Raw genomic sequence first — 27,547 nt, forward strand, 5'->3', positions numbered from 1 at the left:
TATATTGTCTGAAAGACAAAGCATGAGAAACCTCATGCACCATGATATCTTTCTTATAACTGCTCCCTCTGTGTCCATTCTTATTTTCCTCCAATTTATTCTTCACATAGCAGCCAACTAGATCAGATTGCTTTTTGATTGAAGTCCTTCATGTCACAGTTTTTAAGGCGTCTGCATGATTGGTCTGACTCCCATCACCTCTTGCTCTCACCACCAGCTCTTTGCAACTGTCCTCCAGGCACACTGGTTTCCTCCATACAACCAAGCTCCTGTCTGACTCGTGACTTCACATGCACTGTTCTTCAGCCTTTCCTCAGCCAACCTTTACCTGTTCTTCAGGTCTCAGTTTCCCAGGGAGCCATTTCCTGTGCCCATGCCCCCCCCCCCCCCCCGCCCCCAGTCCCTACCTATTCGATGTTCTCCCTGTAATTCTCTCTCATGGCACTAGGTTCTTTTCTTTCATGGTGCTTATCACCATTTGTAATGATACATGTTTTATTACTTGCTTGATGTCCATCTCTCCCCGTAGATTGCAAGGCCTTGCTGCTTCTGTTCGCTATTTTATTTTATTTATTTATATTTAAAAGTTTATTTATTTTGAGATGGGGGAGAGAGAGAGAGCAGAGAGAGAGGGAGAGAGAGAGAGAATCCCAAGCAGGCTCCATGCTGTCAGCTGCAGAGCCCGATTTGGGGCTCAGTCTCACAAACCATGAGATCATGACCTGAGCTGAGATCAAGAGTTGGAGGCTTAACCAACTGAGCCACTCAGGTGCCCCGTGAATGTATTTTACATTCAGCTCTGCTGAAAGAACTGGCCAGGAGTGGCCCCTTGAGAAGGACATAGCCTGTGGACTCCAGGAGCAAGGCACTTGATATAAGTGTCAATGCTTCTTGTTCTGTAGTATGATGCCTTATGGAAATGCAGAGATGAGAATACCGGAGGTAATTATCAGATAAGCTGACTCCACCTAACCAGAGTGATGGGGGAGAAGTAACAGCACGAGGCATATGTGGTGTGTGTAAGCACTACTAAGGGGCAGATCTGCAAAGGGACTGGGTTTCCTGAAGTCAGGCAGGCTGGCTGCTTGGACCATGGCCCTGGCAGCATGAGCAGTGGTGAAAGAACATTTGGGTTACATGAATCGAGGAATGTGAACTTAGGGGGGAAAAAGGTTTCCTTCATTATAAAAAGGATCTCAGTTTTAAAGACCTTGTTGCTAAATTGATTTCATCCTATTCACACATGAGTCATTTATTCATGAATTCACATTTATCCAATAAACATCTGAAAGCAATGTCCTCTGCATTGTATAGGGCTAAAAAAAGATACAAGAATCTCACTTCTATTTCTTAAGAAGTCAACATTTTGTATGGGAGTTTTAATGTGGTAGACATATATTCAAATGATTACAATACGCAGTTGTCTGTGATACTCTAAGAAGGGCAGAAAAAAGGAGTTAGTTACACAAAAAACCTAGTTTACTGACTTTTAGAGCATTACTTAGGACTTAACCAGTGAGCTAGAAGTGCAGAACTGAAAAGACTCAACCAGGGGTATAGTCTAGATGTTAACAAACCAGTACCACATAGGTCCTGACCAATCAGAACCTGTCTGACTAATCATCTAGGACTCCTGACCAATTAGAGCAATTGTTGGCCGGTTATCAGCTACATTCAACACTGAACACCTGTCGAGAATCAGGTACCATCTTTAAAGGGGTGTGTAGTGTGGTTACCATGCCATAAGTGAGGCAAGGGTTATAAATAGTTTTCAGTTTTTAGGCCAGTTTTTAGAAATTGATAGGTTGTGACTCCCCAGATAGCTGAGTTAAGGATTTGGAAGCTGTGTGTAGGCTCACCGTGAAAGAATGTGGTGGTGACTGATGTGTGCCAGGGATGAAGGAAGACAAACTGTAGTCCACGTGTCATGTATTTGATGTCCTTGCTTGTGATTAAAAAACACAAACCTGGGGGCACCTGGGTGGCTCAGTCAGTTGAGCGTCCGACCTCAGCTCAGGTCATGATCTCCCAGTTTGTGAGTTCAAGCCCCACATCGGGCTTCATGCTGACAGCTCAGAGCTTGGAGCCTGCTTCAGACTCTGTGCCTCCCTCTCTCTCTCTCTCTCTGTCTCTGCCCCTCCCTTCTTCATGCTCTGTCTCTCTCTCTCTCTCTCAAAAAGTAAATAAACATTAAAACAATTAAAAAAATAAAAACCATAAACCTGCATTCAAATCCTCCTTCCAGTGTGAAGGAGCTGTAAGACTTTGGGCCAGTGGCTTTATCCATCTAGCTTATACATCCTCATCGTAAGATTGGGGTAAGACCTAAGGAACGGGACCCTTGTGAGAATTAAGGAGGGACAGCATGGCACACATCGTGTCAGAATTCCACTGTGTGACGTGATGCCTTCCAGGCAAAGATCATGCCAACTGTAGGATGGAGGTAAGATTCCAGCCTATGTCAAGGCTAAGGGCAGCAGGAGGCATGAAAGGGAGGAGAAGAAAGAGCTTAGCTTAAACGTGGGACAGACACAAGGGGGTCCTGGTGGAGGAAGACACAGTAATGGATCCAGGAACAAGGGCCCGGGAGAATATTTTTTGGTGAAATGCTATGTGTACCCTGTGACTCCACCCTCTGGCCCCCTTAAATCTTCAGGAAAACTACACAATTCACAATATACTTGGTCCACTGAATTTTTTTTTTTTTATTTTTGAAAGCTGGTGAAGGGCTGAGTTTTGGATCAAGGTTGGCAAGGGTCTGAAACAATGTCTTCTCCTGTAGGAGATCAGTACTCAGTACATGGTAACTATCGGCATGCCCATTACTACCACAAGTGCTTTGGTAGACATAGGAACAAGCTATGATGAAGGCCCAGATGAAGGAGAGCCAAGTTGCCCTGGGCAGGTCTGTCCTTAATTATATTGTCATTCTTAAACATATGTTCCAGCCAGAGAAGAAGAAGCATTTGTTTAAATCTCAGGGCCCAGGAAACATTTTATAGTCTAGACTCTAGAAAGTTCTATGTGTATGAATCTAAGCTGGATGAGCCCTTGTGTTTTACTAAAGGACGCTCTGAGAACATAAACCTGCAATAAGCCATAGCACTTCTGGTCATAGAATCAAGTCGTCTGTGACGAGGAGCGAATATGCCACTTGCGCGGGCCCTTTTAGAACTTCCTGATCCAGATGCAAGGCTGATTTCCTAGGATTCTTGACATTGGCATTTAACCCCAAAGTAATCTTTGCTGTGCACCTCTTTTGCTCTTCTCAGTTCCCCTGCTGTCATTGCGATTTGCTTCTCTTTTGCTTCCTGATCTATGTCTTTGGCACCAGTGAAGCAGAGGGTAGAGATGGGCCTGAGATGGGTCTACCAATGGGTTCAGACTTGTCTCTGTCCTGCTGACAGATGTAGAAATGCCTCCTGGACATCGGTCTGTGGAGGGATTGAGGAACCTCCTGGGAAAGACTTCCTTATCTGACACACATTGGGAAGTCTTAACTCGGGACAACAAGCTCAGCTCAGGAGCAAAGCTTTAGCCTCTAGAGGAGAAGGGTAATTCTAAGTAGAGCAGTGCTGAACCCCCTCCCCACTACCAAGAACTCAGGTCTATATGCTATAAAGAGGTAGGGTGTTTACTATAGCACAGACTGAAAAGACGCTCACTGAACTGTTTCCTTTCCTTCTTGGGCTCATACCTTCCTGGCATACATACTCTCTGTCTGATTTCTGGCCAAATAAATGTGGGCAGAAGTCACATATACCACCTCCAGGCCTGGCACATGAAACTTCCTGCATGATTGGGGATGCAGATAATCCAGTGGAGGAATCCAAATCCCTAAGGATGAAGAATGAAGCCCCAGATGGAAGCCCTGAATAAATGGGAGGAATAGAACCCCATTGCTGCCTATCCCCATTCTCACCTTGATGGTGACATGAGCCCGAATGAACTCTTATCCTCTAAAATCATACAAATTGTGAGGTTGTTTGTTAACAGCAATAACCTTGCCCTGATTGACTTGCTAAGTAAAAATGGAAATCTCTGTTTAATGAAAATACTGCATCTGACCTTGAAGAATGGGCAGCATAGCGTTAGTATTTTTCTAATAAAGAGTAACATAAAAAAAGAAGAGAGCCAGTCTTCCCTAGTCGCCACTGCATCAAACAGCTTTGCCAAGTTAACAGCATTAAAATATGAAGTGGCGTTAACTGATGGGAGACAGAGGAAGAAGGAGCAGTTTTAAAAGGAAGTAGAAATGGCCAGGAGGCCTGGAGGTCTCAGTAGTACCAAGAGAGAGGGGTTGTAGCTGCTGGTGGACACAGCAGTACGGGTTCCCAGGGGAAGCGGTGAATGCTAATGCGAGGGTCACAGCCAGCAGAAGTGGTGACAGCATCCAGGGAATGTTAAGGATTAGATGACCAGATAGGATCATGAACCCATGTAGGACGCTTCGAGATTTTGAGCAAAACTTGGGAAAGCATGATGGTAATAAGAAGCAGCAAGTATGGGTCCCCTTCACCAAGTATTGGAACCTTGGAAGGTTGGGAAGGATCTCTCCCAATGCAGATCATGTAGAAAGAAGAGAAGGGGCCCTTCTGGCTTCAGTTAATGAGTTCCAGAAATAGAATTTCTTCTCCACGTAGCAGGCACAACACTCAGGCAGGTTAGGCTGTCCGCAGGCATCCCTCCCCGGCCACCCCTTATTTCACTTCTCCAGGAGGCAAGCCAAGTTGGGCAGTCAGGAAACCCAGGATGTTTGCGTTTTCCACAGTGACCTCAATGGGTGTTTGGGCACTGAAGGCACATTCCTGCAGGTAACGAGAGAGGAACTTGCAGGTTTCCTCTTTGTAAAAGGCCAGGATCTTGATTCATTTAGTGGTTGCTCTGAGGTTTTCTTCCTTCATTTGGAAGCAAAGCACATTGAAATTGAGAAACAATGTTCTAAGCTGGAGGTCCTGTGTTAAGATGAAAAAAAAAATGGAGGATGGAAGAGATTTCTGGAAGGGCCAAGGAAAACAAAGAGGGGGGACTGCTCAGGGAGCTGAGAAGGAGTCTTCAGCGATCTGCTTCCCCCTGAAAATCATTTGGGCAAAGCTGGGGTGATTATAGGGAGATTGTAAATGCCACAAAGATTAGGCATGGAAAGCTGAGGGGCCGGAGAGGACACAGCTCTGGGATATGTGTACACTCACACGCGTTTATGTGCTCACAGGTAATTATGTACACACGTTGGTGCTTTTGGTGACTATGCCCTTTGAAGCAGAATTTTAATCAAACTTTAAGCTGTACACTTTTACTTCCATCAAATAAGAAGCATACACCCTTTTACTATGAAAAGTGGATAGATTATCTCTTTCCTTTCTGTGTACCCTGGCTGTTCCAGCCCACCTGCTTTCTCCTAGAAACTCAAGTTCCTGTTCTGCAGCTAACACTGACATATCCTGCATCCTGCTCACTTTATTTATTTATATATTTTTTTACGTTTATTTATTTTTGAGACAGAGAGAGACAGAGCGTGAACAGGGGAGGGGCAGAGAGAGAGAGGGAGACACAGAATCTGAAACAGGCTCCAGGCTCTGAGCTGTCAGCACAGAGCCCGACGCGGGGCTCAAACTCGTGGACCATGAGATCATGACCTGAGCCGAAGTCGGACGCTCAACCGACTGAGCCACCCAGGCACCCCGCATCCTGCTCACTTTAAAGTTATTTTCCTCAGTCTCCATATCTCAAGAATGTGTTCTAATTAGCTAATCTGGTATCAGGCAAGCCACTACTGGCTTACTGTGATCTGTAGTGCTGTTGGTCCAGGATGACCTACATAGATGTAAAATATGATTTTTAATCATACCTCCAGAGATATGGCAAAGAGTAAACATTTGGGGTATTGTAGAACTCTGAAAGAATAAATGGATAAATTACCAATCCGTTAAGTTATTATTAAATTTATATTATTAAATTATTAAATTGTCAAAAATTAATCATTTATTAATAAAAAGAAGCACTGACACTTATATGACAGGTACGAGGTGCCAGGCACTCTTCTAAGTGCTTTGCATGTATCCATTTAATTCTCAGGACAACTCTGTGGGATTAGAACTATTTCATTTTGCAGATGAGGAAATTGAGGCAGAGAGAGATTAAGCAAGAAGCCCTAGATCTGGCAGCTAGGAAATGGTGGAGTCGGGATTCAAACTCAGTGGCCTGTCCCCAGACTGTGTCCTGTCAGAGTCCATGACATATTTTTGAATGGAAAAGGGTGATGGGATGTGAATTACACCCACAGGATACCCACTGACGGTTTCTCATGGGAATGGGGCAGAGTCCAAGAGAGAGGTATCTTAGAGCTTTTGTTTGACACTAAGAAGTCACATCATCTTTCTAGATCTTAGTTTTCTCTTCAGAGAAACAAGGAGGGTGGACTAGGTGACCTCTAAGACCCGTCCCAAGTCTAAGATAAATAACATCTTCAGCAATCCTGCGCTAAAATGCTGATCTCTTGGTGCCTGTGGGGAAGAAGCAGGTCAGTTCCTGCTTCCTACACCCTTCAAGCTAGAAGCTGCAGGGTAGAGTGTCCAGTAGATACCTGGGAAGAACTGGAAACACCAGACGAGCGTTAGAGGCCTAAGAAACCTCACCCTTTACCTAAGAAACATAAAGAAACACATTTACTGAGCGCTTACTGTGTGTGTGCCCTGTGTCTTAAACAGATTATCTAATTCTCACAATAAGCCTGTGAATTAGGTAGGGTCTCCATTTAAAAAACGAAGCTGAAGCTTAGTCATGCCAAGTGACTTGACCAAGATGGCCCAGCTGGCAAGGTATGCAGGTAGGATTCAAATCCCGTCTAACTCCAAAGCCCAGGCTCATTTCACAACCAGTTCCTGCTTTAATACCTGCTATCTCATTCCATTCTCACTGGAAGCCTCCGGGGTAGTTCTTATTTCCCCATTTCACTGAGCAGGAAAGTGAGACTCAGAGCAGTGAAGTGACTTGCCGGGAAAGGGGTCTGGCTCCGAGTGGGCGGGAGGAGAGCGGGCAGAAGCGTGCACGTGGACTCCGGTGCCGCAACCCCGCGCCTCCCCCGGCTCTGCTCTGCCTCGCGGCTCCCACCTTCCCCGGTCCCAGTCCCGCGCACGGCCCGCTGCGAACTACACTTCCCGGCAGGACGCGGGCGCGCGCACGCGCACCGGGGCCTCCGCCATGGCGACTGTGCTGTCCAGGGCGCTCAAGCTCCCGGGTAAGGAGTCGCAGCCTCGCGACCACCCTGCTCCCGCGGGCCCTGGGGAGACTGGGAGGCGAGGCGCTGGAGGCGAAGCCGGTCGGGGCCTGGCCCCAGCCCCAGCGTAGATGCAGGCGCGCGGAGGCGAGCCAGTGCAGCCCCCACGGGCTGGGGGTCTGTCACCACCAGGGGGCGAGAGGGGCGCCAGGCTGGTCGGGGGTCGCGGGCGCGGGGCGAGCTTGGGAGACTCAAGGGAGGGAGCGCTGGAGGCGCGCGGGGCTGGTGGCCTGGAGCAGGCGGGCGTTGCTTCGAGGGCGGCAGTCAGAGCGCGCGTCGCCGCCATCCCAAAGGGAGGGCTGGTGAGGGGAGCATCCTTTCCTGAGCGCCGTGGACCACATACCGCAGGGTCCCCAGTTCTTTCTGTCTTGGGCTGGCCCTGCGGGCGAGGGGGGACAGGAGCTGCAGGACAGCGGGCCACCCTCTGGAGCAGCCTCTCCGCTTAATGACACCACTGACGCAGCCATAAGGTAAACGGGACAGGTGTTTACCCCTTCTGGTTTACAGAAGAGGAAAATGAGAGTTATTTGGCTAATTGACTTGTCCCAAGGTCGCAAAAACGGTATTGGAAACGCCTGGACTAGAACCTCTGGGGTCTCTTGATTCTAGATCCTGGGGTTTGATTCCTATTGATCAGCCTCTGGCTCTCAAGGCTAAGTATTGAGGAGGGAAAGGATTTGGCCCCTGAAAGTTACAGATAAATTGTGGAATGTTCTTTAAGGAGGCACACTGGTAGTGTCGACAACTTCTAGAGCTAATTCAGTACTTTGGGCAGCAGCTTCAAGTTTTTAAAAATTTTCTCTTAAACCTCCAGAATGGGACTGTGCCGCTACAAGCTTGCTTTTTTAAATAAAAGTATATTTGTCCTGCCCAAATAAATTTTGAACATTAAGCTGCAAACATGCATTTGCTGATACGGTGATAGTGGGAAAAGCAGGGTTAGTAGGAAAAACAGTTGCTTTCACTGGCATCAGAAGAAAGGGCTAGTTTGGTGTCTGGTGGATAATCCAGCATATGGCATCACAGGGTGTATCACAGGGACTTTATTCTAAAGGAGCTTCCAGCCTGCTGCCACATTGTGCCATGGATGACACTGGGTTGGGTATGAATTTGCATTTCTGTCCCCAGACTTCGTGACCTGAGACATTTTTCCCCTGACATGGGCTCATTAGAACATTGGAAGGAACATTGATAATATCTGTCTTGGAATGTGTATGTAACATTGGAATGAAGTGGGGGATGGATGTGTGCCTTTACCTGCAGGATTAGTTTTTTGTTTTTTTTTTTTAAGAGAATGCAGAGAGAGTACAAGCGGGGGAGAGGGGCAGAGAGAGAGAGAATCTTAAGCAGACTCCACACCGAGCTGGATGTGGGGCTCGATCCCATGATCCTGGGATCATGACCTGAGCCGAAATCAAAAGTTAGACACTCAACCGACTGAGCCACCCAGGCGCCCCAGGATTAATTAACTTTAAAGAGAGTTTGTATATCCTTAGTGTAGGATGATATCCTCTCCAAGGATAATGAGATGTCAGACATATTTAGATTTATTTCTTTTAAGTTCCTTTTCTTTTTTTCCGGCATAGATAATTATTCTTCTCTAAGGATGGGAATGCAAGAAAAACGCTTTTGAAACCCTTGAGCTCTTTTGCATTCTCACGTCGTAAGGCTGTGACACTATCACTCCCTGGAGTATTCAGTTGCAGTAACTCAGCTGACAGGGTAGGGAAAGTATAGTCTGGTCCTTGGGCCTGTGTTTGAACAGCGCCTTGGACCTGAAGAGACAGGTATGTTCCATACTTTTTAAGGCCCGGGTGCAATGGCCATGTGTTCTCTTCAATGATGTGGGTTGTGGTTTCTTTTGTTTGTTTTTGTTAGTACTTTTGCTTGTCTCCCTTTTGTCGTTTCTCCCCACTGCCCCAAATACAATTTTTAGTTTTTATATTAGGTAGAAGTTGCCTTCTTAATAACTTTTTTTTGGATTTCCTGTGATTGGGACTGTGAGGCTGTTATCCAGTTTGGGCTACTGTGTTATGTTACCTTAGTTAACATCGTCTCTTTTTTTTAAACTGAAGTCTAATTGACACATCCTATTAGTTTTAGGTATACAACGTAATGATTCGATATTTGTATATATTGCAAAATGATCACCACAGTGATATCCTCACTATTTCTATGTGTAAGGAAGCAGACTAGAATGGTAACTAAGAGCATGACACAGCTTTGGGTTCAAGTCCAGTGTTTACCAGATTGGTTATTTAATCTTTTTAAGCTTTAGTTTGCTCATGTGTCGTAATACTATTATTGTGGAAAATTCTTTAGGTACTGCACACTCTGCTACATATTTACCTCATGGGGTTATTTGGCTTAAAATTTCTTGGGGGGCGCCTGGGTGGCTCAGTCGGTTAAGCGTCCGACTTCGGCTCAGGTCATTATCTCGCGGTCCGTGAGTTCAAGCCCTGTGTCAGGCTCTGTGCTGACAGCTCAGAGCCTGGAGCCTGTTTCGGATTCTGTGTCTCCCCCTCTCTCTGACCCTCCCCCGTTCATGCTCTGTCTCTCTCTGTCTCAAAAATACATAAATGTTAAAAAAAAATAAAAAAAATTTTTTTTCCAAAGTTTATTTATTTTTGAGAGAGAGAGAGTGCGAGCTGGAGAGGGGCGAGAGAGAGGGAGACACAGAATCTGAAGTAGGCTCCAGGTTCCGTGCTGTCAGCACAGAGCCGGATACCGGGCATGAGCCCATGAACCGTGAGATCATGACCTGAGCCGAAGTTGGATGCTTAACTGACTGAGCCACCCAGGCGCCCCGGGATTATTTGTCTTAGTAGAAGAAATGGATGTACTGAAGAGGTTTGTTATTATTCAGTAAGTGTTAGTTCTTATTATCATCTTTGTTAGCACCAGGCTCATTTAGGAATGTGCTTCCTGAAGGAAGGCCTAATGTAACAGTGAGCTAATGACAGATGTCATCAAGTTGGTGAAGAAAGGACAGTTGCTTGGAATCTATTTCAGTCTCTTACCCTTCCACTAAGCCCAAGATGGAAAGATGTTTGGCTCACATGCATATGATAGGGTAAATTAGTAACAGAAGGACAATGTGACATTCATAAAGCAGCCTGTGGAACAACTTATCTTAAGTAAATATTTTTTTTTAGTCCATTTTAAAGTTTGAAGGTCAAACCCTGAAAGGTATATCAGAGCGCAATGTTACTGTAATGATTTGTTTTATTATGTGTAATTTAGAATCGTTATGGGCCCTGGATAATCTAATCTATGATCACATATCACAGAATGGTGTGTTTTACACCATATTTTCCTGAACATACCTGGGGAAGATACAGTTGCACTTCCTTCCTGTTTTCCTCTGTACCATTTTGGGAATGCTGTTTAACTGGCATCCTCAGTCTTCCTAAGGTGAAAAGTGATAGCTGTGGAAAGCTCATTTATGTTGATACATTATGAAATCAGTATCCTCTCCTTTATTCTTTGAAAACCTTTCATTGATTAAAAATATGGGTGGTGGCTGTAATCAGTAGAGAAAAGAGTGCTAAAGTGCCCTGCCTTCTGAAGTGTGGATTTGATCATGATTATAACTTCAGGCAAGTTGGTGTACTTTATACTTCACAGTCCCTTGTCTTTCTGTGAAAGATAGCAAACATATTTACATAGGAGTTCTCTGATCAAGTTTATAGTCTGGAATAATTAAGCTGGGCTTTGTGTAATGTCTGGAAAAATACACTATCTTTTGATAATATAGGTTACTGATGAGAAGTTAGCCTGATTATTTTATTTTATTTTTAAAATTTACATCCAAGTTAGTTAGCATATAGCGCAACAGTGATTTCAGGAGTAGATTTCTTAATGCCCCTTACCCATTTAGCCCATCCCCCCTCCCACAACCCCTCCAGTTACCCTCTGTTTAGGAGTCTCTTATGTTTTGCCCCCTTTCCTGTTTTTATATTGTTTTTGCTTCCCTTCCCTTATGCTTATCTGTTTTATATCTTAAATTCCACGTATGTGTGAAGTCATACGATATTTGTCCTTCTCTAATTTCAGTTAGCATAATATCCTCTAGTTCCATCCACGTAGTTGCAAATGGCGAGATTTCACTCTTTTTGATTGCTGAGTAATACTCCATTGTGTGTGTGTGTGTGTGTGTGTGTGTGTGTGTGTGTGTGTACACCACATCTTCTTTATTCATTCATCCGTAGATGGACATTTGGGCTCTTTCCATACTTTGGCTATTGTTAATAGTGCTGCTGTAAGCATTGGGGTGCATGTGCCCCTTCAAAACCCTACAACCCAGCAATTGCACTACTAAGTTAGCCTGGTTTTTGTTCCCATCTTTAGTGACTGGATTCTCTTTCCGTTGGCTTGGCTGCTCGTATATGATTCTTTTTTTGTCCTTGAAGTTTAGCCCCTTTTTTGCAATATATTTCAGTATTGATTATTCTGTATCAGTTTTTCTTGGGACTCAGTGTACCCTTTACCATTTTGGGTCTTGCTGTATTACAGGAGCTTGTTTGGCATGTCTTTTAATTGTTGTTTTTTGTTCCATTTTCTTTTCCGTTGTCTTCTTCAGTTACGCATATATTGGGTCACTTTTGCTGTCTGTATCTATGCCTTTTTAGTCTTCTTGAAAGCCTTGATCTTTTCCATGGGAGACCTCAAAACCAGACTGCCTGGATTTGAATGCTTGCATTATTGCTTACTTGCTGTTTAACTGTGGGCCCAGTTACTTAAACTTCCAAACCTCAGTTTCTTCATCTTGAAAACGGAGATAATAATGTTTCTGTCTCCAAAAGTTGTTATGAAGATTTGCAGAGATAAGGCAGTAAAAGGGTGTGGAAGAGGGCACACTAAGTGCTTGGAACTACCAGCCATTCTTGTTTCCATTTCATTTTGCTTGATTTTCCACCAGTCTGCCCTTTATATCTCGGACTCTTTTCAGCCATGTCTGCCTGTTTGCTCATTCCAGTAAGGGTATCTTTTCTAAACTTGTTTTATTATTTTTTCCATTGTTTTTCTGAGCCCTGCTTGTTTACTTCTCATCTTCTCTATTCAGTTGTCCTTTATTCTTAGAAATATTATGTGTGTGTGTGTGTGTGTGTGTACTCTTATTTCAGAGAAACTGTTTTCTTTAATTTCTTGGATTCCCTGGGGAAGTATCTGTTCATTATTTCTTCCATTTTGTGGCATAATTTGTCCAGCATTGGTTCCTCAGTAGATTTTGTTGGCTATGTTTTTTTGTAACTTCTTTCTTGATATTTGCAGAACTTTGAAGTATCTCATAGAATAAGTACTAATGATGGCTTCTTTCTGATTATAAATCATATTTAATGGTCATTTGTTTTATAGCTAGCTCTTGGCTGACATGCAGGCAGAGGCTGGGGGAGTGAGCCAGGGCAGTTAGAAGCTAGAATTTAATCTACTTGGGCCCCAGCCTGTTTAAAAAAAAAAAAAAAAATCCCCCTCTTCAGGTCTGACTGTGTACAGCTACTTTTCTTACCTGCCAGGCTGACAGCCTGCTTCCTGTAAACATAGAAGCCTTTCTCATTTACTCTTACCTTGCTTTTGAGTCTGTGGTGTTGAATGGGGCCCATTGATGCCTTTGGGACCCCGGACTTGGTCTTTCTAAGCAAGAAATAACCAGTTTGGCTATATATCCATGGAACAAGGGAGGTAATACAATTGATTGGTTAGGATTGTGAATTCTGTAGTCAGATTGCCTGAGTTTGAATCCTGGCTCTCTTTCTCCCTAGTTCTGTGATCTTATGCAACTTATCTCTCTATATTTTCATTTCTTGTTGGTAAAATGGGAATAACAACAACAACAACAACAACAACGATACCTACCTTCCAGGGTTGTCATGAGGATGGAATGAATTAACATGCTTGGACCAGTGCCCAGGATAGTAGGCACTCCTACTTTTCAGTTATCATCATTGCCATCACCTTTATTGTTGTCATTATTAACTCTGTGAACTCTGCTCACTGGTGGGGACCTGAGATGCATGTATCTACTCTTACTGTGCTTCCTCAATAGGATACAAGTTTTGCTGCATTTGGCAACAATTTTTCATAAATTGTAGTTTGGGAATGTGGTTGTTTTCTTTTCTCCCATTTTATTACACCCCTCCCTCCACCCCCCAGTTTTTAGGACGACTACTGACAGAAATGCTTTCCTTTGCTATCATCAACTGGAAGTATATAGTATTTTACAGAGACCATTTCAAGAGCAGCTGATTTTCAAAGGATGCTTGCAGATTATTTTTATAGGTTTAGTAAAGATTTTACTAGTTTCTGTAGCATAAGCAGCCAAGTTCTCTTCCTGCCTGTGATAGTGTGTGATATCATAAAATGCATTTCTTTTAAACTGTTTTGTTAGCCAATATTTTAGTAATGGTTTTACTTTGACTGTTTTAGACTGGTATATTTGTTGCAAGGTGGCAACTGACAAGCAAGGTTGAATTTAGTAAGTATCAATGCTAAATTTTTCACTTGATGTTAAAAATCCAATTGTACCATTATATAAGATGGCCTGAGTGTATGTAGACAATACTTGGGAGTTTGAGTTGAATCCGTTGTGTGATGTGACTGCCGAGAAAGCTGGCAAGATATTAGGTTACAGTAATCAAATTGTAGCGTATTCTCTAGATTAGGGAGGACATGGTTCTTCCCTCCCCTGGCCTGGTCAGACTGCACCCTGGGGATTGTATCCAGTTCCAAGAACCATACTTTAAGAAGCGCTGACATATCACATTGTGTCCAGAGCAGAGCAACCAGGATGTTGAGGACACGTGAAACGGTGCTTCTTCAAGTGACGAGTTGAAGGAGGTGGAGACATTTAACCTGGGGAAGACAAGATTGGGCAGTTGGGAGAAATAATGCCAACAGTAATAATAGAAGCTGAAATCTGTTGACTGCAACTATAAGCCAGACCCTAAGGACCATGCATATGTTATCTTATTTAATCCTCAAAAATAGTTGCATGAGGTGGGAAAAATAATTGCCCCATTTCAGAAATGGGGAGAATAAGGCTTACTAAAGCTGAGAAATTAATTGAGGTCACATGATTAAAAAGAGATGGAGCCAAGATTTGACTGTCTGTCTTGTCTGTCTGTCTGCCTGTAAAGACTTGAACTCTTAAACACCATGCCATACTTTTCTTATGACTGGTGTCTTTATGTTTTGAAGGACTTGCATGTGGAAGAGGGGTCCCAGAAGTTAGAACTAGGGCAGATAATCGGCAAATGGCCAGAAACAGATTCTCGAATCAGTGTATGGAACTGCTTTCTGGATTGGAGGGCAGTGAGTTTCCCTCACACTGCTTATGTTCAGGTGTATGCTGAGTGACTGCATGGTGGGTGTTTGATTTCCTCTTTGTTAGATGTAGTCTTTTTTTTTTAATTAAAAAAATTTAGGGGCGCCTGGGTGGCTCAGTCGGTTAAGCGTCCGACTTCAGCTCAGGTCACGATCTCACGGTCCGTGAGTTCGAGCCCCGCGTCGGGCTCTGGGCTGATGGCTCAGAGCCTGGAGCCTGCTTCTGATTCTGTGTCTCCCTCTCTCTCTGCCCCTCCCCCGTTCATGCTCTGTCTCTCTCTGTCTCCAAAATAAATAAATGTTAAAAAAAAAAAATTGAAATCATGGTAAAATACACATAAAAGTCACCCTCTCAACCATTTTTAAATGCACGTTTAAAATGTAACCAATTTTAAATGTAGTATTGTTAAGCATATTCACATTGTTGTGCAACCAGTGTCTAGAACTTTGTCTAGCAAAGCTGAAACTCTGTAAGGCATCCCCCGCTCTTTGATAGTTTGCATTATGTCCCTTTGCTTTTATGAAAGACCTGAGTCAGTGCCTATTTTCACTAACCTAAAGAAATCCAAAGAGGATTTTTGCTTTTGTGAAAAAAGGCAAAAAGTGAAAAGAGCATTCGGTGCTTGTTTTGCAGCAAGTCATTAGAGAGGCAGCGCTCACCCCAGCCGTGGGAGGGGTCCCGCCGAACTCCTTGCCTGGGAACCACCCTCAGCATCTCAGCCCCAAGCCGCCAGGGCTTTGAACTGTGTCTGGGGGCATCTGTGCTTTATCCCAACTTATTTTGTGCATCCATTAGCAAGATGTGCCCTGAGGTATCAGAAAAGCCTAGGAGAGGTTATTGCTTGGGTCTGGGAAAGCTCAAAAAAATTTTCCATATAAATTAATGATAATTGCTTCTTTGTTTTATGCTATTACAGCTTAGGAGGATTTTGACAGGAATACTCTACTTTTGGATAGTGAGGGAAACCTATACCCATTAAATAATAACAAATCCCCATTTACCCATACTCCCAGGCCCTGGAAACTACATTCTAATTTGTTTCTATGAATTTGATTAATCTAGATAAATATCTCATATAAGAATCATACAGTGTCTCTGTTTATTTCACTTAGCATAATGCCTTCAAGGTTCATCTGTATTATATAGCATGTTAGAGTTTCTTTACTTTTTAAGGTGGGATAGTAATCCATGGGATGTATATATCACATTTTTAATCCCATCAGGTATATCCTTTTAGTTAAAAAATTTTTTTGTTTTAAGTTTTAGAGTTAATATTATTATAACAGCCTATGGTTCTGTTTGCAGATTATTATAACTAAAATTATATGGGACAGTTAGAAAATGGGGTACCCTAATTAATAAAATAATTTGGTTCACGGAGTAGATATATAAATTGTAGAAGATTAGCTTAAAACCTGTACTGACTTTATAGCATAATTTGGAAATACTATTTTGAATTAAATTCCTAATAATTGGTCTATTTTCTTACAATTTGTGCCTTTACAAGACAAATCCAATATTTGTTGATAAAATGAATAGCTTTGAAAGTGAAAATACATAGGAGTGTCTAGTTAATAGAATGCCAGTTTGCTCAGTATCTTCTGTGCTTTTTTTTTGTAAAATACTTAATGTTATAAAGTATATCTGTGTAATGTTTATTTTTTTTTCAATATATGAAGTTTATTGTCAAATTGGTTTCCATACAACACCCAGTGCTCATCCCAAAAGGTGCCCTCCTCAATACCCATCAATGGTTATTTTTTTAATAAAATATTTATTGATTTTCTGTGTACCAAGCACTAAGCTTTACACTAAAGATTTTACTTCCCATATTGGTTTCTATATAGTGTTTTATTGCTTCATATTATGTCTTGAGTAAATGAGACATAATATATGGAGTGACATCACCAAGATCACAGTGACAAGAGGCAGAGATCAACATCAAGAATTTTTCTTTTTTCCTTTTTAATTAACTGGGTCGTATTTTCTTTTTTATATTTCTTTTTTAAACACGATTGATTGATTGATTGATTGATTGATTGATGGAGGGGAGAGTTGGGAGAGGGGCAGAAGGAAAGAGAGAGAAAATCTTAAGCAGGCTCCATGCTCAGCATGGAGTCTGACAGGGGCCTGATGTGGGGCTTGATCCCACGATGCTGGGATCATGACCTGAGCTGAAATCAAGAGTCAGACGCTCGACTGACTGAGCCTAGGTGCCCCTTTACATTTCTTCTTAATAAAAGCTTTAACAATGGAGTTTATGTTAGTACAACTTACCATGTAATTTCTAACACTGGAAATTTTTTCTTGGTTTTTGCATGGTGATAGCATGAACTAAAGGCATAAAAGCAGTTAGTCATTGGCGGTGAGGGTCAAGGAGTGGCTTGGGAGCAAGTGTTGCTCCCAACAACATAGGGAGCTCCAGCTCTCCTATAATTTTCACCTGTCAGCCACCCCAAATAAATGTAGAGTCTAAGTAAAAATAGGGCGCTTGTTGTGTAAGCCAGCTTTGAGAAAAATCCTTTACCGCTGCATTCCTGCTTGATCCCACCCCTCCTAAAATACTTGGTCGGAATAGCATTTTTAAAGGTAAACAGTGTTTACTGAAACATGTACTGACAGGGCTTTAGAATCATAGGAAGTTTCTCAGAAGTGAGTTTTCAGGTGACAGTGTTCTACTTTGCAAGCTGTTTCTGTGGAGACCATTAGGAAGCCACGAATATCCGACTGTGAGAAGCAGTGCCCAGAGAACGATTCTTCTGAAGTTTAGGCAAGTTCCAGGAAGGATTGGAACATCACAGATCTAAGAAAATCAAAGGAAATCTGCACATAAGGCATATGGAAGGTTGATATAAGAGCCATGTCTTTCTTTAGTGAGATTCACACAAATTAAGAGTTTTTTTTTAAAACTAAAAAGGTACCAAAGCATAAGAGACTCTTAAAAACTGAGAACAAACTGAGGGTTGATGGGGGGTGGGAGGGAGGGGAGGGTGGGTGATGGGTATTGAGGAGGGCACCTTTTGGGATGAGCACTGGGTGTTGTATGGAAACCAATTTGACAATAAATTCCATATATTGAAAAAAAAAAAACTAAAAAGGTATTTGAAATTTGCCACTTTGTTTCTTTTCCAATTTTTTAAAGTCATAAAAGCAATAATTCTAGAACACTGATTTTCTTCCCCCCCATTCTTTCCCCATTTTGCTGGGCATCTGTTTTATAGATAGCCATCAAGATTTAAGTTTGTAAACTTAAGTTATTTTGTTTTCTGTGTGTTCTTTTAGCTGTTCACAGTTGCCATGTAATTGTTGAGGGTTTTTCCTTCCTAGTTCTTCCTGACATCCCGTCTTTCTGTGTTTCAGGGAAGAAAAGTCCAGATCTAGGGGAGTATGACCCCCTCACACAGGCCGACAGTGACGAGAGCGAGGATGACCTTGTGCTCAACTTGCAGCAGAAGAATGGAGGGGTCAAAAACGGGAAGAGCCCTCTGGGAGAAGTGCCAGAACCTGACTCAGATGCTGAGGCTGTGGGGGCTGCAAAGCCGCATCTTTCAGAAGTCGCCACAGAGGGGTACCCCTCAGAACCTCTTGGGGGCCTGGAGCAGAAGGCAACCTCTTCCATCGTGTCTTACGTACGCACATCTGTCTTCCTGCTAACTTTGGTCATCTCCATGATCCTGGTGCTCGTGTGTGCTTTCCTGATCCCCTGTCCCCCCAGAGATCTGCACAGCACTTGGAGCCGCCACCTGGGCCCCCAGAGAGGTGAGTTGCAGGATTTCCAGCCCCAATTGTGGAAAACTTCAAGTTTACATGTAATTTTGTAAAACTTCTGTAAAACTGTATGCTGATGACGTTGAAAATTCCCTCCAGGTCTTTACAAATAAATGTGTGTCATATAGCATTCCTCTCCCTGTGTGTGGAGGTGGTTAGGAGGTTAAAATTGGAAATAAAACAAAAAGATTGATACAGCTCCAGAAGCTTGGGAAGGTCGCTGCTCTGTTGTGTTTCTATTGGCGTTGGTCTTAATTAGATGCAGATAGGACAGAGCATTGGTTTGCTGGGTCCTTGCAGTGCAGCCAACACTGTCAGGGGAGAGCAAAGCTGTGAGACGGGCTATTTACAGAGAAAAGTAAGGCTCAAGGCCTGGCCAGACCAGAGGCCAGGGCTTTGTAGGACCCTCAGGCATTTGTCGATTATAGGAGCCTCACCCAATTTGAATTTTGAAATAATTTCTTTCAAGTAAAGTCGACTTGTTTTCTTGCGGTAAGTTTTCTTTCTTGCTCCTAATGGTTAGGTTGGTGCCACCCAAGTAATTCTAGCTATTTTGTCTCATTCTGGGGCAGGTTTCTTTAAAACAGCTTGCTCTGGGTCCAGAATGCGATTCCATCTGAGCTGTGAGTGCCAAACAGTCCTGTCTTTTATGAACTGCCTTGGGGTGCGGGGGTTCAGAACACCACCCCAAAATATGTCACAGCAAACAAAATATTGTTTATTTTGAGTTGAAGGCACATGAATAGCAGCAGATGCAAGAAGGGCACTCTGACCTTGACCTTTAATTCTTCCCTGAAGCAGGAGATGAAACTCCTATGTGAAAGATGCCCTCCCAGTACCAGGAGGAAAGAAGCCTTCTAATCAACAGAGACAGGGGGTTGAGGCTGAGGGAAGTCTGTGCAAACAGAGACCTTGTTAAAATAACTCTTCTCTTTCTTTAGTCTCTTTAGACGTGTTAGCTCCCTTCCCATGGCTACCACTCTTTGTTCAACCTAGTACGTAAGCACTTCTCCAGGTCTTTATTTTTCTGTGGGGGCTCCCACGTACATGTGAAATTTCATTCAGTAAACGTTGAGTCCTTTTGTCACGTCAGTCTGTCTTCTTAACCAGTTATCTCATTATGTTTTATTACTCAGTCCCAGCTAGGAACCCTAAGAAGGTAGAGGAGAAATTTTCCCTCCCCTACGATACTCCCAAACCCCTACATCATCTTCGTTTAGAAGTATTTTACCTCTGACACTTCACTAATTTTAGTTGATTTAGCTTCTGATGAGTTCTGTGTTCTCACCTTTACTTTCTCTTAAGGCAAGACTGGGTAGATGTGACGTATGCTGTATTCCCACCACACAGGATATCTCTCCCTGTCTTCCTTTTTTCAAAGATTTCAATTTATTAAAAAAAATTTTTTTTTATTTTATATATAGAGAGAGCTCAAGTAGGGGCGAAGGGCAGAGGGGGAGAGAGAGAGAGAGAGAGAGTGAGAGAGAAAGAGAGTGAGAGAATCTTAAGCAGGCTTCACACTCAGCTCAGAGCCCGGAGCCCAACATAGGGCTCAATCCCATGACCCTGTGATCATGACCTGAGCTGAAATCAAGAGTTGGATGCTCAATGACTGAGCCACCCAGGCACACCTCTTCTTTCCTTTTTTGATGGTTCTAAGTGAGCTCTTATAATATTTGTATATGGTGTAAAGGCTAGGAACAAATCATTGATGTATCCACCATCGAGTTTGAGAAATAAGACATTATAAAGACCGTTGAAATCGCCATGTGTCCCTCCTCACCAAAGCCACCTCTCCCTGCCGGAGTTCTACTGCCCTGAGTTTTGTGTCATTATTTTTTTACTTTTCTTTAAAGTTTTACCACATGGTAAAGTAATTTTTCCCGTTTTGAATTTTGTATAAATGTAATTAAGCAGGCTTCCGTGACTTGTTTTTTCTTTTTGTTTAGCATGTTTATAAAATGCTTTTTGAGGTTCGTCAATATTGATATACTGTAACTGGACCTTACTCATTTTCATCACTGATTTCCCATGGTATGATTATCCCATGATTTATTGATTCATTTTACTGTTGATGAACATTTAGGTGACTTCTATTTTTTAAAAAATAAATAATGCTGTTAAGAAGATTCTTGTACATGTTTGCTGATGCAGTGTGTGACCATTTCTCTAGAGCATTAACCTGTGAGTGATACTGCTGGGTCATAAGGTGTGTGTGTGTTCAATTTACGTTAAATTATTTTCCGTAGTGGTTGTACCAGTTTACACTTCCACCAGCTGTGCATGAGTTCTCTCCAACTTTGGCAGGTGTCCTCTGACTCCACACTGTTGAGGGGTAGGGTGGCACTATCTATTTGTCACCGCTCAGTGGGAAGCCCAGACTCCCTGCTAGGCCTCTGCTGACACCACCCAGGCAGGGGCGGTGCGAGCTGCCTCATTCATGCCAGGTAGGGGTAAAACTATAGGCTTCCCTTGTGTGTGTGGAGGGCACTAGGCAGGGATGAAAGTCCTGGCTCCCCACCTGGCCTTCTCCGATGTGACCTTGGTTGGGGTGGGGGAAGGGTGCCTTATTACAGCTGGGCAAAGTGGAACTCTAGGCTCTCACTTGGCCTTTGCTGTGGGGGTGGGGTGGGGGCACAGTTCTATCTGTATGGCGTTTGGTTGGTGTAGAACACTTGTCATCTAAAACTTGCCTGTCTTGCTATGCTGCTCCTTTCCTGGTCCTTTGGCTAGGGGAGCCAGCTTTTCTTGGACCTTTTTTGTCTGTACCTGCTGGCATTTCTGGTTGCCAGCTTCTGCAGCACCTCGTCTGGGACATTTCAGGCCAAAAGAAAGCCCAGGGGAGTCATCACCTTGTCATTCCTTGGGTTTTGCAATCTCTAGCCATGCTACCTTCTCTGCGCCTTCCAGAGTCTTCTTACATTTGTTTTCTCAGTAATGCCTGGGGACTTGAGCTGCACTTAGAAGAATAGGCAGTACTGTGTGTACTCTGTCTTATCTAGGAACCAGAAGTCTGCCTATTTTTTAGGGAGGTGCTGGCAGTGCTCTGTGTCTGTTCCCTTTGTAACCTGGGAGAACTGGTTTGTGGTGACTTAACTCAGGACTTTTTTGTTTTTATGTGTTCATCAGGTGGGGACCTGTCTCCGTTGGAATTGGCTGATGTGAATGGAGATGGCCTGCGCGATGTACTTCTCTCCTTCGTAACTTCAAGGAATGGGAGTGCGGTCGGTAAGAGACATGTCTTATAGAGGCTGCTACAGGAGAAGTTCATTGATTGGAGGGGCTGTGAACTAAGAGAAAAACATGAGGGTTGTCTCCGGAAGGGCACTATAGAAAAGGATCTGGAGTCAATAGAAAGTCATCATGGGTCTATCATATGTGACTAACCTTATTGGAAAGCTCCTGTGTGTAAGCAAAGCTCATTTCAAGGAATCATGGAGAGTTGTAGCTGGAAGAACTTTTAGTGGGTCGCCCAGTCCCATAATACAGAAGCTGAGATCCAGAGAGGAAGTGACTTGTCTACACACCAATGAACAGCATTAGTTCTCAGGGTTCTTGAGTTTTCTCCCGGCCAGTTTTCCATTGCTTCTTAGATTATAGTAAATGCTAATCCAATCTGACCTTCCCATCCCCAGCAGAAAGCTTCTGTTCATGTTCTAACATATTTTTACACACATATATCTTGGCCAGGTGCTTTCTTTTTACTCGTGTTTAGTCCTCTCTCATTCTCTCTGGTCTCCCACCCTGCTCTCTGCACTGGAAGGCCAACCAGTAGGCATTATGTCAACAGGCTACCTTGCTTACCAACTTCTGATTGGGTTTGGCCAATAGGAAGCACAGGCAAGAAGTTGGAGGAGAGGAAGAGAGTGGGGGGAGGGTATTTATTCCCTTGGCTCCCTCCCTGCCAGGGTGAACTCAGGCTGGCTACATCCTTGATCATAGGTCACATCCTCTCTTAAGGTGGTCTTCTCATAGGACTTTCTTTTTTGGGATTTCAGGAATCACTTCCTCTCCTGTCTCTTTGTGCCTGGGAGTGGTAACAGTTCTCAGGGGTTGCACTATCCCTTGTGGTTTGTCTGTACCCAGACCACAACTTTGTAAACAGTCTCTTTATTAAATCTTACCACAACTTAACCTGATTGAGTGTGTGATATATGTCAACTACAGGGAAAAAAAAAAAAAAAGTTGCATTTTCAGTGTAGGTACATGGGGGCTTCTGGTTTGTCCTACAGCATCCATTAAAGTGGATTCAAACTGTAGTCTGTAAACTGATACAGGAACTCTGGTTTGAGGCTGAGGATGCCCTAGTAGCTACTTTTTAATCATCCAGGCACTGGAATAAACATCTAGGTATGTTTTAGGTAATGCTAAGCTGCCCTCTTCTCTGACATTATTAGAAAAAAACTTTCTGGGTCTTGTGTAATCTGTAGAAGCAATTTAGGAATAGATCTGTTTGCAGAGAGAAACTTCAGCCTAGAGGGTTGACTTTTGACTTTAATTGACTTTTATATGATTGAACTTTAATTACATTTTTTTTGTCTATGACTATTAGCCTTTGAAGTAAAAATTTTCCCTATCTCCTTTTAGATTTGGAGACTTTTTTTAATTTAAAAAAAAATTTTTTTTTTTAACGTTTATTTATTTTTGGGACAGAGAGAGACAGAGCATGAACAGGGGACGGGCAGAGAGAGAGGGAGACACAGAATCGGAAGCAGGCTCCAGGCTCTGAGCCATCAGCCCAGAGCCCGACGCGGGGCTCGAACTCACGGACTGCGAGATCGTGACCTGAGCTGAAGTCGGACGCTTAACCGACTAAGCCACCCAGGCACCCCTGGAGACTTTTTTTCAGTTATTGTTTTACACAGATTGCTATATATCAGGACTCCTAATGGCAAGGCCATGGGTTTGGGCACAATGCAGACTAGCCTGATTTTGTTACAGATGATGAAAACACTGGAGCTAACATATGGTACTTCTTGTATACTATGCACTGGTATAAGTGTATAACATGTTACGAACAAATTTATCTCTCAACATAATCCTATGGGGTAGACTGATATCCCTCTGTTCGCCATTTGCATATGGGGAAACAGACATAGGGAGTTTGAGGAACTTGGCAAAGTCCCATAGCTGGTAAATGGTAGAGCTGGGATCAAACTGTATAGCTGAGAGTCTCTGGAGTTCACATCCTTGACCCTCATGTCAAACTGCTGTGCCCATAACCCCAGCCAGTGGGTTCAAAGATCTGTGCCACTGAGCACAAGAAGGATTATGTTATTTATTTACTTATTTATTTATTCATTTGTGCATCCATTTATTCAACAACTATGAATTGAATACCTGCTGTGCACCTTACATAGAGCTGTGCCAGTCATATTGAAGCTAAACAAGATGAATGTGGTCTCTGCCTCAAGGAGCCACAGTCTGGTGGAGAACGGATAGCCCATTACCACCTGGAAAAAGATGATTCAGAGAATTGATCTGGAGTCTCAGAGGGTCCTTAAGGAGGAAGGACAGCACAGTATATTAATCACAGCAACCCTGGGAAGTCCGGAAGCTAACATATGTTACTGTAATTTGTCATGTGTATCAATGCTTCTGGCAACAGGGTCTGAAACAGTGAGCCACAGCTTGTCTCTTGTTTTTTGGTTGTATATTTAATTAGCAGTGCTGAGGAATAGGTACAGTGAAGCTCTAAAACTTAATTGCTTTGTCCATATTGGTTGTTGCTGGAAGTGGAAAGTGTTGAGATGAGTCAGCATCCCTATCCTGAAAGTGAATGTAAAACTGGCAAGAGAGAAAGTTGTTATTCTAACTGTTAATTAAGTGACGTAAAGGATTATTTACTAAAGAGATGAGCTACTCTGATCCCTTACCAGCTGTCCTTGAACATAGACATTAAGTTTTCCCAAGTATTCTTTCCTGACTGGGGCTATATCAGCTGATTCCATGGGAGTCTAGACCAGGAAGGCCTACTGATCATTGCTACATGTAATCTTCAGGATTTTATTTTTAAAATGTTTTATTTTTTCTGCTCTCAGGGAGCACTTGCTAGCGATGAATAGAACTCAGGTATTTCTTTTTTTTTTTTTTTTTTTCCAAGTTTATTTATTTATTTTGAGAGAGAAAGAGAGAGCAGGGGAGGGGCGGAGAGAGGGGAAGAGAGAGAATCCCAAGGAGTCTCCACACTGTCAGCACAGAGCCTGATGTAGGGCTCAATCTCATGAACTGTGAGATCATGACCTGATCTGAAATCAAGAGTCGGAGGCTTTGCTGACTGAGCCACCCCGGCGTCTCAGAACTCAGGTATTTGCCCCTGCTTTGTGCATGTTCTAGCTCAGTCTGACTTTTCTGAGCATGCCTTACCCTCTTGATTGCTTTTGTTCTCCGCAGTGACTTTCCCATGTTCTAGATTTTGCTCCTTTTATTCAGCAAACGATTGGTTGCTGTGTGTGCTAGGTGCTTTGTGAGGCACTGAGGATACAGAAATTAATGTGACAGTCTTTATCCTTACGAGTGTTGCTATTTAGTGGGGGCTGAGGTGACGGACATGTAAACAAGCGTGTTGGGGGAGGTGCAACATGCACGCAAGGTGGCCCGGATGAGGTCCACACCTCTTGTCTTACGTGAGAAGTGTGTTGGGCAGATATGAGAGGAACTCTGTTGTTGAGACTTGGAGCCAGAAATATGGGAAGGAGCAGAATACACAGGTGTGAGGTGCTGCTTCGGCACCATTTACTTTTGGTTTTCTGGCCTCCTTCTCACCTGTACTGTTTATCTTCTCTGTCTCCTTTCTTTTCTTGTATCTCTCGAGTGCTTTTAGGTGTCTCAAGGCCAGCTGCTATCCTTGTGTGCCTTTCGGGGATGAATGGCAGCACACTCTGGTTGAGTCCCCTCCCCGAGGAGGCCCGAGATATTACATGTTTGGATCTGATACCGGGAAGCGTGGCTGAGACCATCTGCCTCGTGACAGGGACGCATAAGATGTTCAGTGCGTTCAATGCGACTTCAGGTAAAGATCATTTTCCACAAAAGCCTCTGTTCCAGTGAGTCACAGTCTCTGGTCAGAACAGTCTCGTGTGGAAGGGGCCTTACCACTGTCGCATGATGGAAAATCTGATTTTACTACTTGGGAAGGTGAGTATTAAGGTAGATAGAGAAAGGGTTTGAATAGATTGAGTAATAGATCCACGGTTAAACCTGTTTGGTGTTAGGTTGGGGCTAAACTGAATTGCCCAAACAGAAACTACCTTGAGGCTTTTCGTTTCTAGTTTTCCTGCTGTGTACAAAAGACAGCCAAGCTCTGTCTCTTGTATCTGATATATACAGGGTCCCTGTGTAAACTTGGCCATTAACCACCTCAGCAAAGGTCAGGGAAGAAACTAAGGTTTGTTGATGCATGTTGATTTGGCCTTTTGACTTCTTATTATACTCAGACATCCATGACACAAGGAGTGAAAGAGAATCAAATATAATGAAGGCCCCCGACACCACCATAAGTGTACTCGAGCGAAGCTGAATGAATGCATAGCAACCTTCCCAGTTTTAGAGGTTGGAGTTTGGTAGTGGGGTAACTTTGAGTGAAAAAATTTAAATGTGAGTTAACTGCAGAAGTGAAGTCATTTTGAAAACCTCCTACAATTTCCCTGCTCATGTGAACATGTGGTAGCGGGAGGGAGACTTGGTCTGGCCGGCTGCCCCTGGATGTTTCCTTAATAGTTGTAATAATCTCTTACAGATCAGTTTCTCTGCCCCAGACAAGTGGGCTCCTCTTTCTTGAAGAGATTTCAGCACTTCTATTTTATCTAAAAAATCTAGGCATGAAGTTATCACACAGGTTTATGAGTCAGACACTTGAGGATTTCAGCTTACACTCCCTGCTCCGTTTGTCCCCTGTAAGATAAAAACTAAAAAAGTAAGGAAGAGCTGCTGTCTGTCGTTTGCCCATTGGGTTTCTCTTTTCTGATCTGGGAGCATGGCGTCTGCCTTTTCCAGAGTCCGAAAGCTGTAAATTGTGATCAGCCTCTTTGCCCTCCCCTAGGGAAAGCCATTTGGACTTTAAACCCAAACTACTTATCCAACGGTACCCTGGCTGCCCCAGGGGTGGTGCTGCCAGACTTGGATGAAGATGGTGTTCGAGATCTTGTAGTCCTGGCCATTGGGGAATTGCAGGTATGCCCTGTATTAAATGGTCTGTGTTTCTCATAGGAAATGTTCCAACTTTAGTCAGCTCCTAGTGTTGTTATTATAAATGCTGCTCGAAAGCTTTTTACGAGGGCTTGGGTTTAAGCAAATAGTCTTTGTGAGACTTAATGAATAAATTACGATCATGAACTCGTTTTCCCCGGCAGCCTCATTATGTTCCCATTGACTGTGACATGGTAGAGCTCTGGAGCCAAATAGGTCTGTGTTTCAATTCGTGCTCTGCTGTAGCTGTGTGGCCGTGGGCAAGCCATGGGATCCAGGTGGGCCCTGGACATGGGAAGGTTCTGTCTACTCACAGGATTGTTGTGAAAGTTGGAACTAATGTATTTAAGTGCCTAACGTAGTGCCTATTGGACCATGCGTTTGTGTTGTTAGTTATGTATACTTAATTTTTATTTTATATAAAACAATAAGATAGGCTGATAGTTCATGTACATAGAGCATGTTGTAAATTGAATAAGTAATAACAACAATGACCTAAGAAAGGATAGCTGTAACGCAGGCTATGATAATACAGACTTTGAGTCTAGTACGTTGGTCCTTAAATTACGCTTCTCAATTCTGCTTTATTGGAGCTGTGGGGTACTGGAACTAGTTATTCTGTGCACAGTTAAAATAATAGTAGTTTTCCCTCCTGATTCACAGGAAAGAATATGTTAATGAACAGATTTATCTCAAGTTTTTACTCCTAAAGCTTTTCTTCAAGCTTGTGTCAGAGTTCCTCTAAGTCTTTTTCTCAGACTTCCTATGTGAGTTTGCCAGGAACAATTGGCAGATAACATTTGTGGAAAACTGTGGATGTAGATGATTTTGCTTTATTTGGTAGCATATGTTAATTTTTAGTAGACCTTGTGTTTGCTGCTGTGATTTTTGTAATGCATATGCGTGGAGTATAGTTATAAAATCTGCAAGTAAAATTATTTAGAATAGCATGAAATCTATCAGTGTTTTATGGTTTTCTGCCAGGAGCACCA

The 27,547-nt window shown here is 43.2% G+C and overlaps 1 protein-coding gene across 1 annotated transcript in view; it reads left to right on the forward strand.

Annotated features, from left to right (window-relative positions):
* The first annotated feature begins 7,151 nt into the window (after positions 1–7,151).
* FAM234B (family with sequence similarity 234 member B) overlaps positions 7,152–27,547 on the forward strand; it is a 35,477-nt gene continuing 15,081 nt past the window's right edge. The window contains exons 1-5 of the mRNA XM_042991795.1: positions 7,152–7,237; positions 17,961–18,359; positions 21,498–21,596; positions 25,192–25,380; positions 26,410–26,540. Of these exons, the coding sequence (XP_042847729.1) occupies positions 7,201–7,237; positions 17,961–18,359; positions 21,498–21,596; positions 25,192–25,380; positions 26,410–26,540 (855 nt within the window). The 5' untranslated portion in view covers positions 7,152–7,200. The remainder of the gene's footprint in view (positions 7,238–17,960; positions 18,360–21,497; positions 21,597–25,191; positions 25,381–26,409; positions 26,541–27,547) is intronic.

Source organism: Panthera tigris, chromosome B4, assembly GCF_018350195.1.
Source record: "Panthera tigris isolate Pti1 chromosome B4, P.tigris_Pti1_mat1.1, whole genome shotgun sequence".
In the NCBI taxonomy this organism is placed as follows: Eukaryota; Metazoa; Chordata; class Mammalia; order Carnivora; family Felidae; genus Panthera; species Panthera tigris.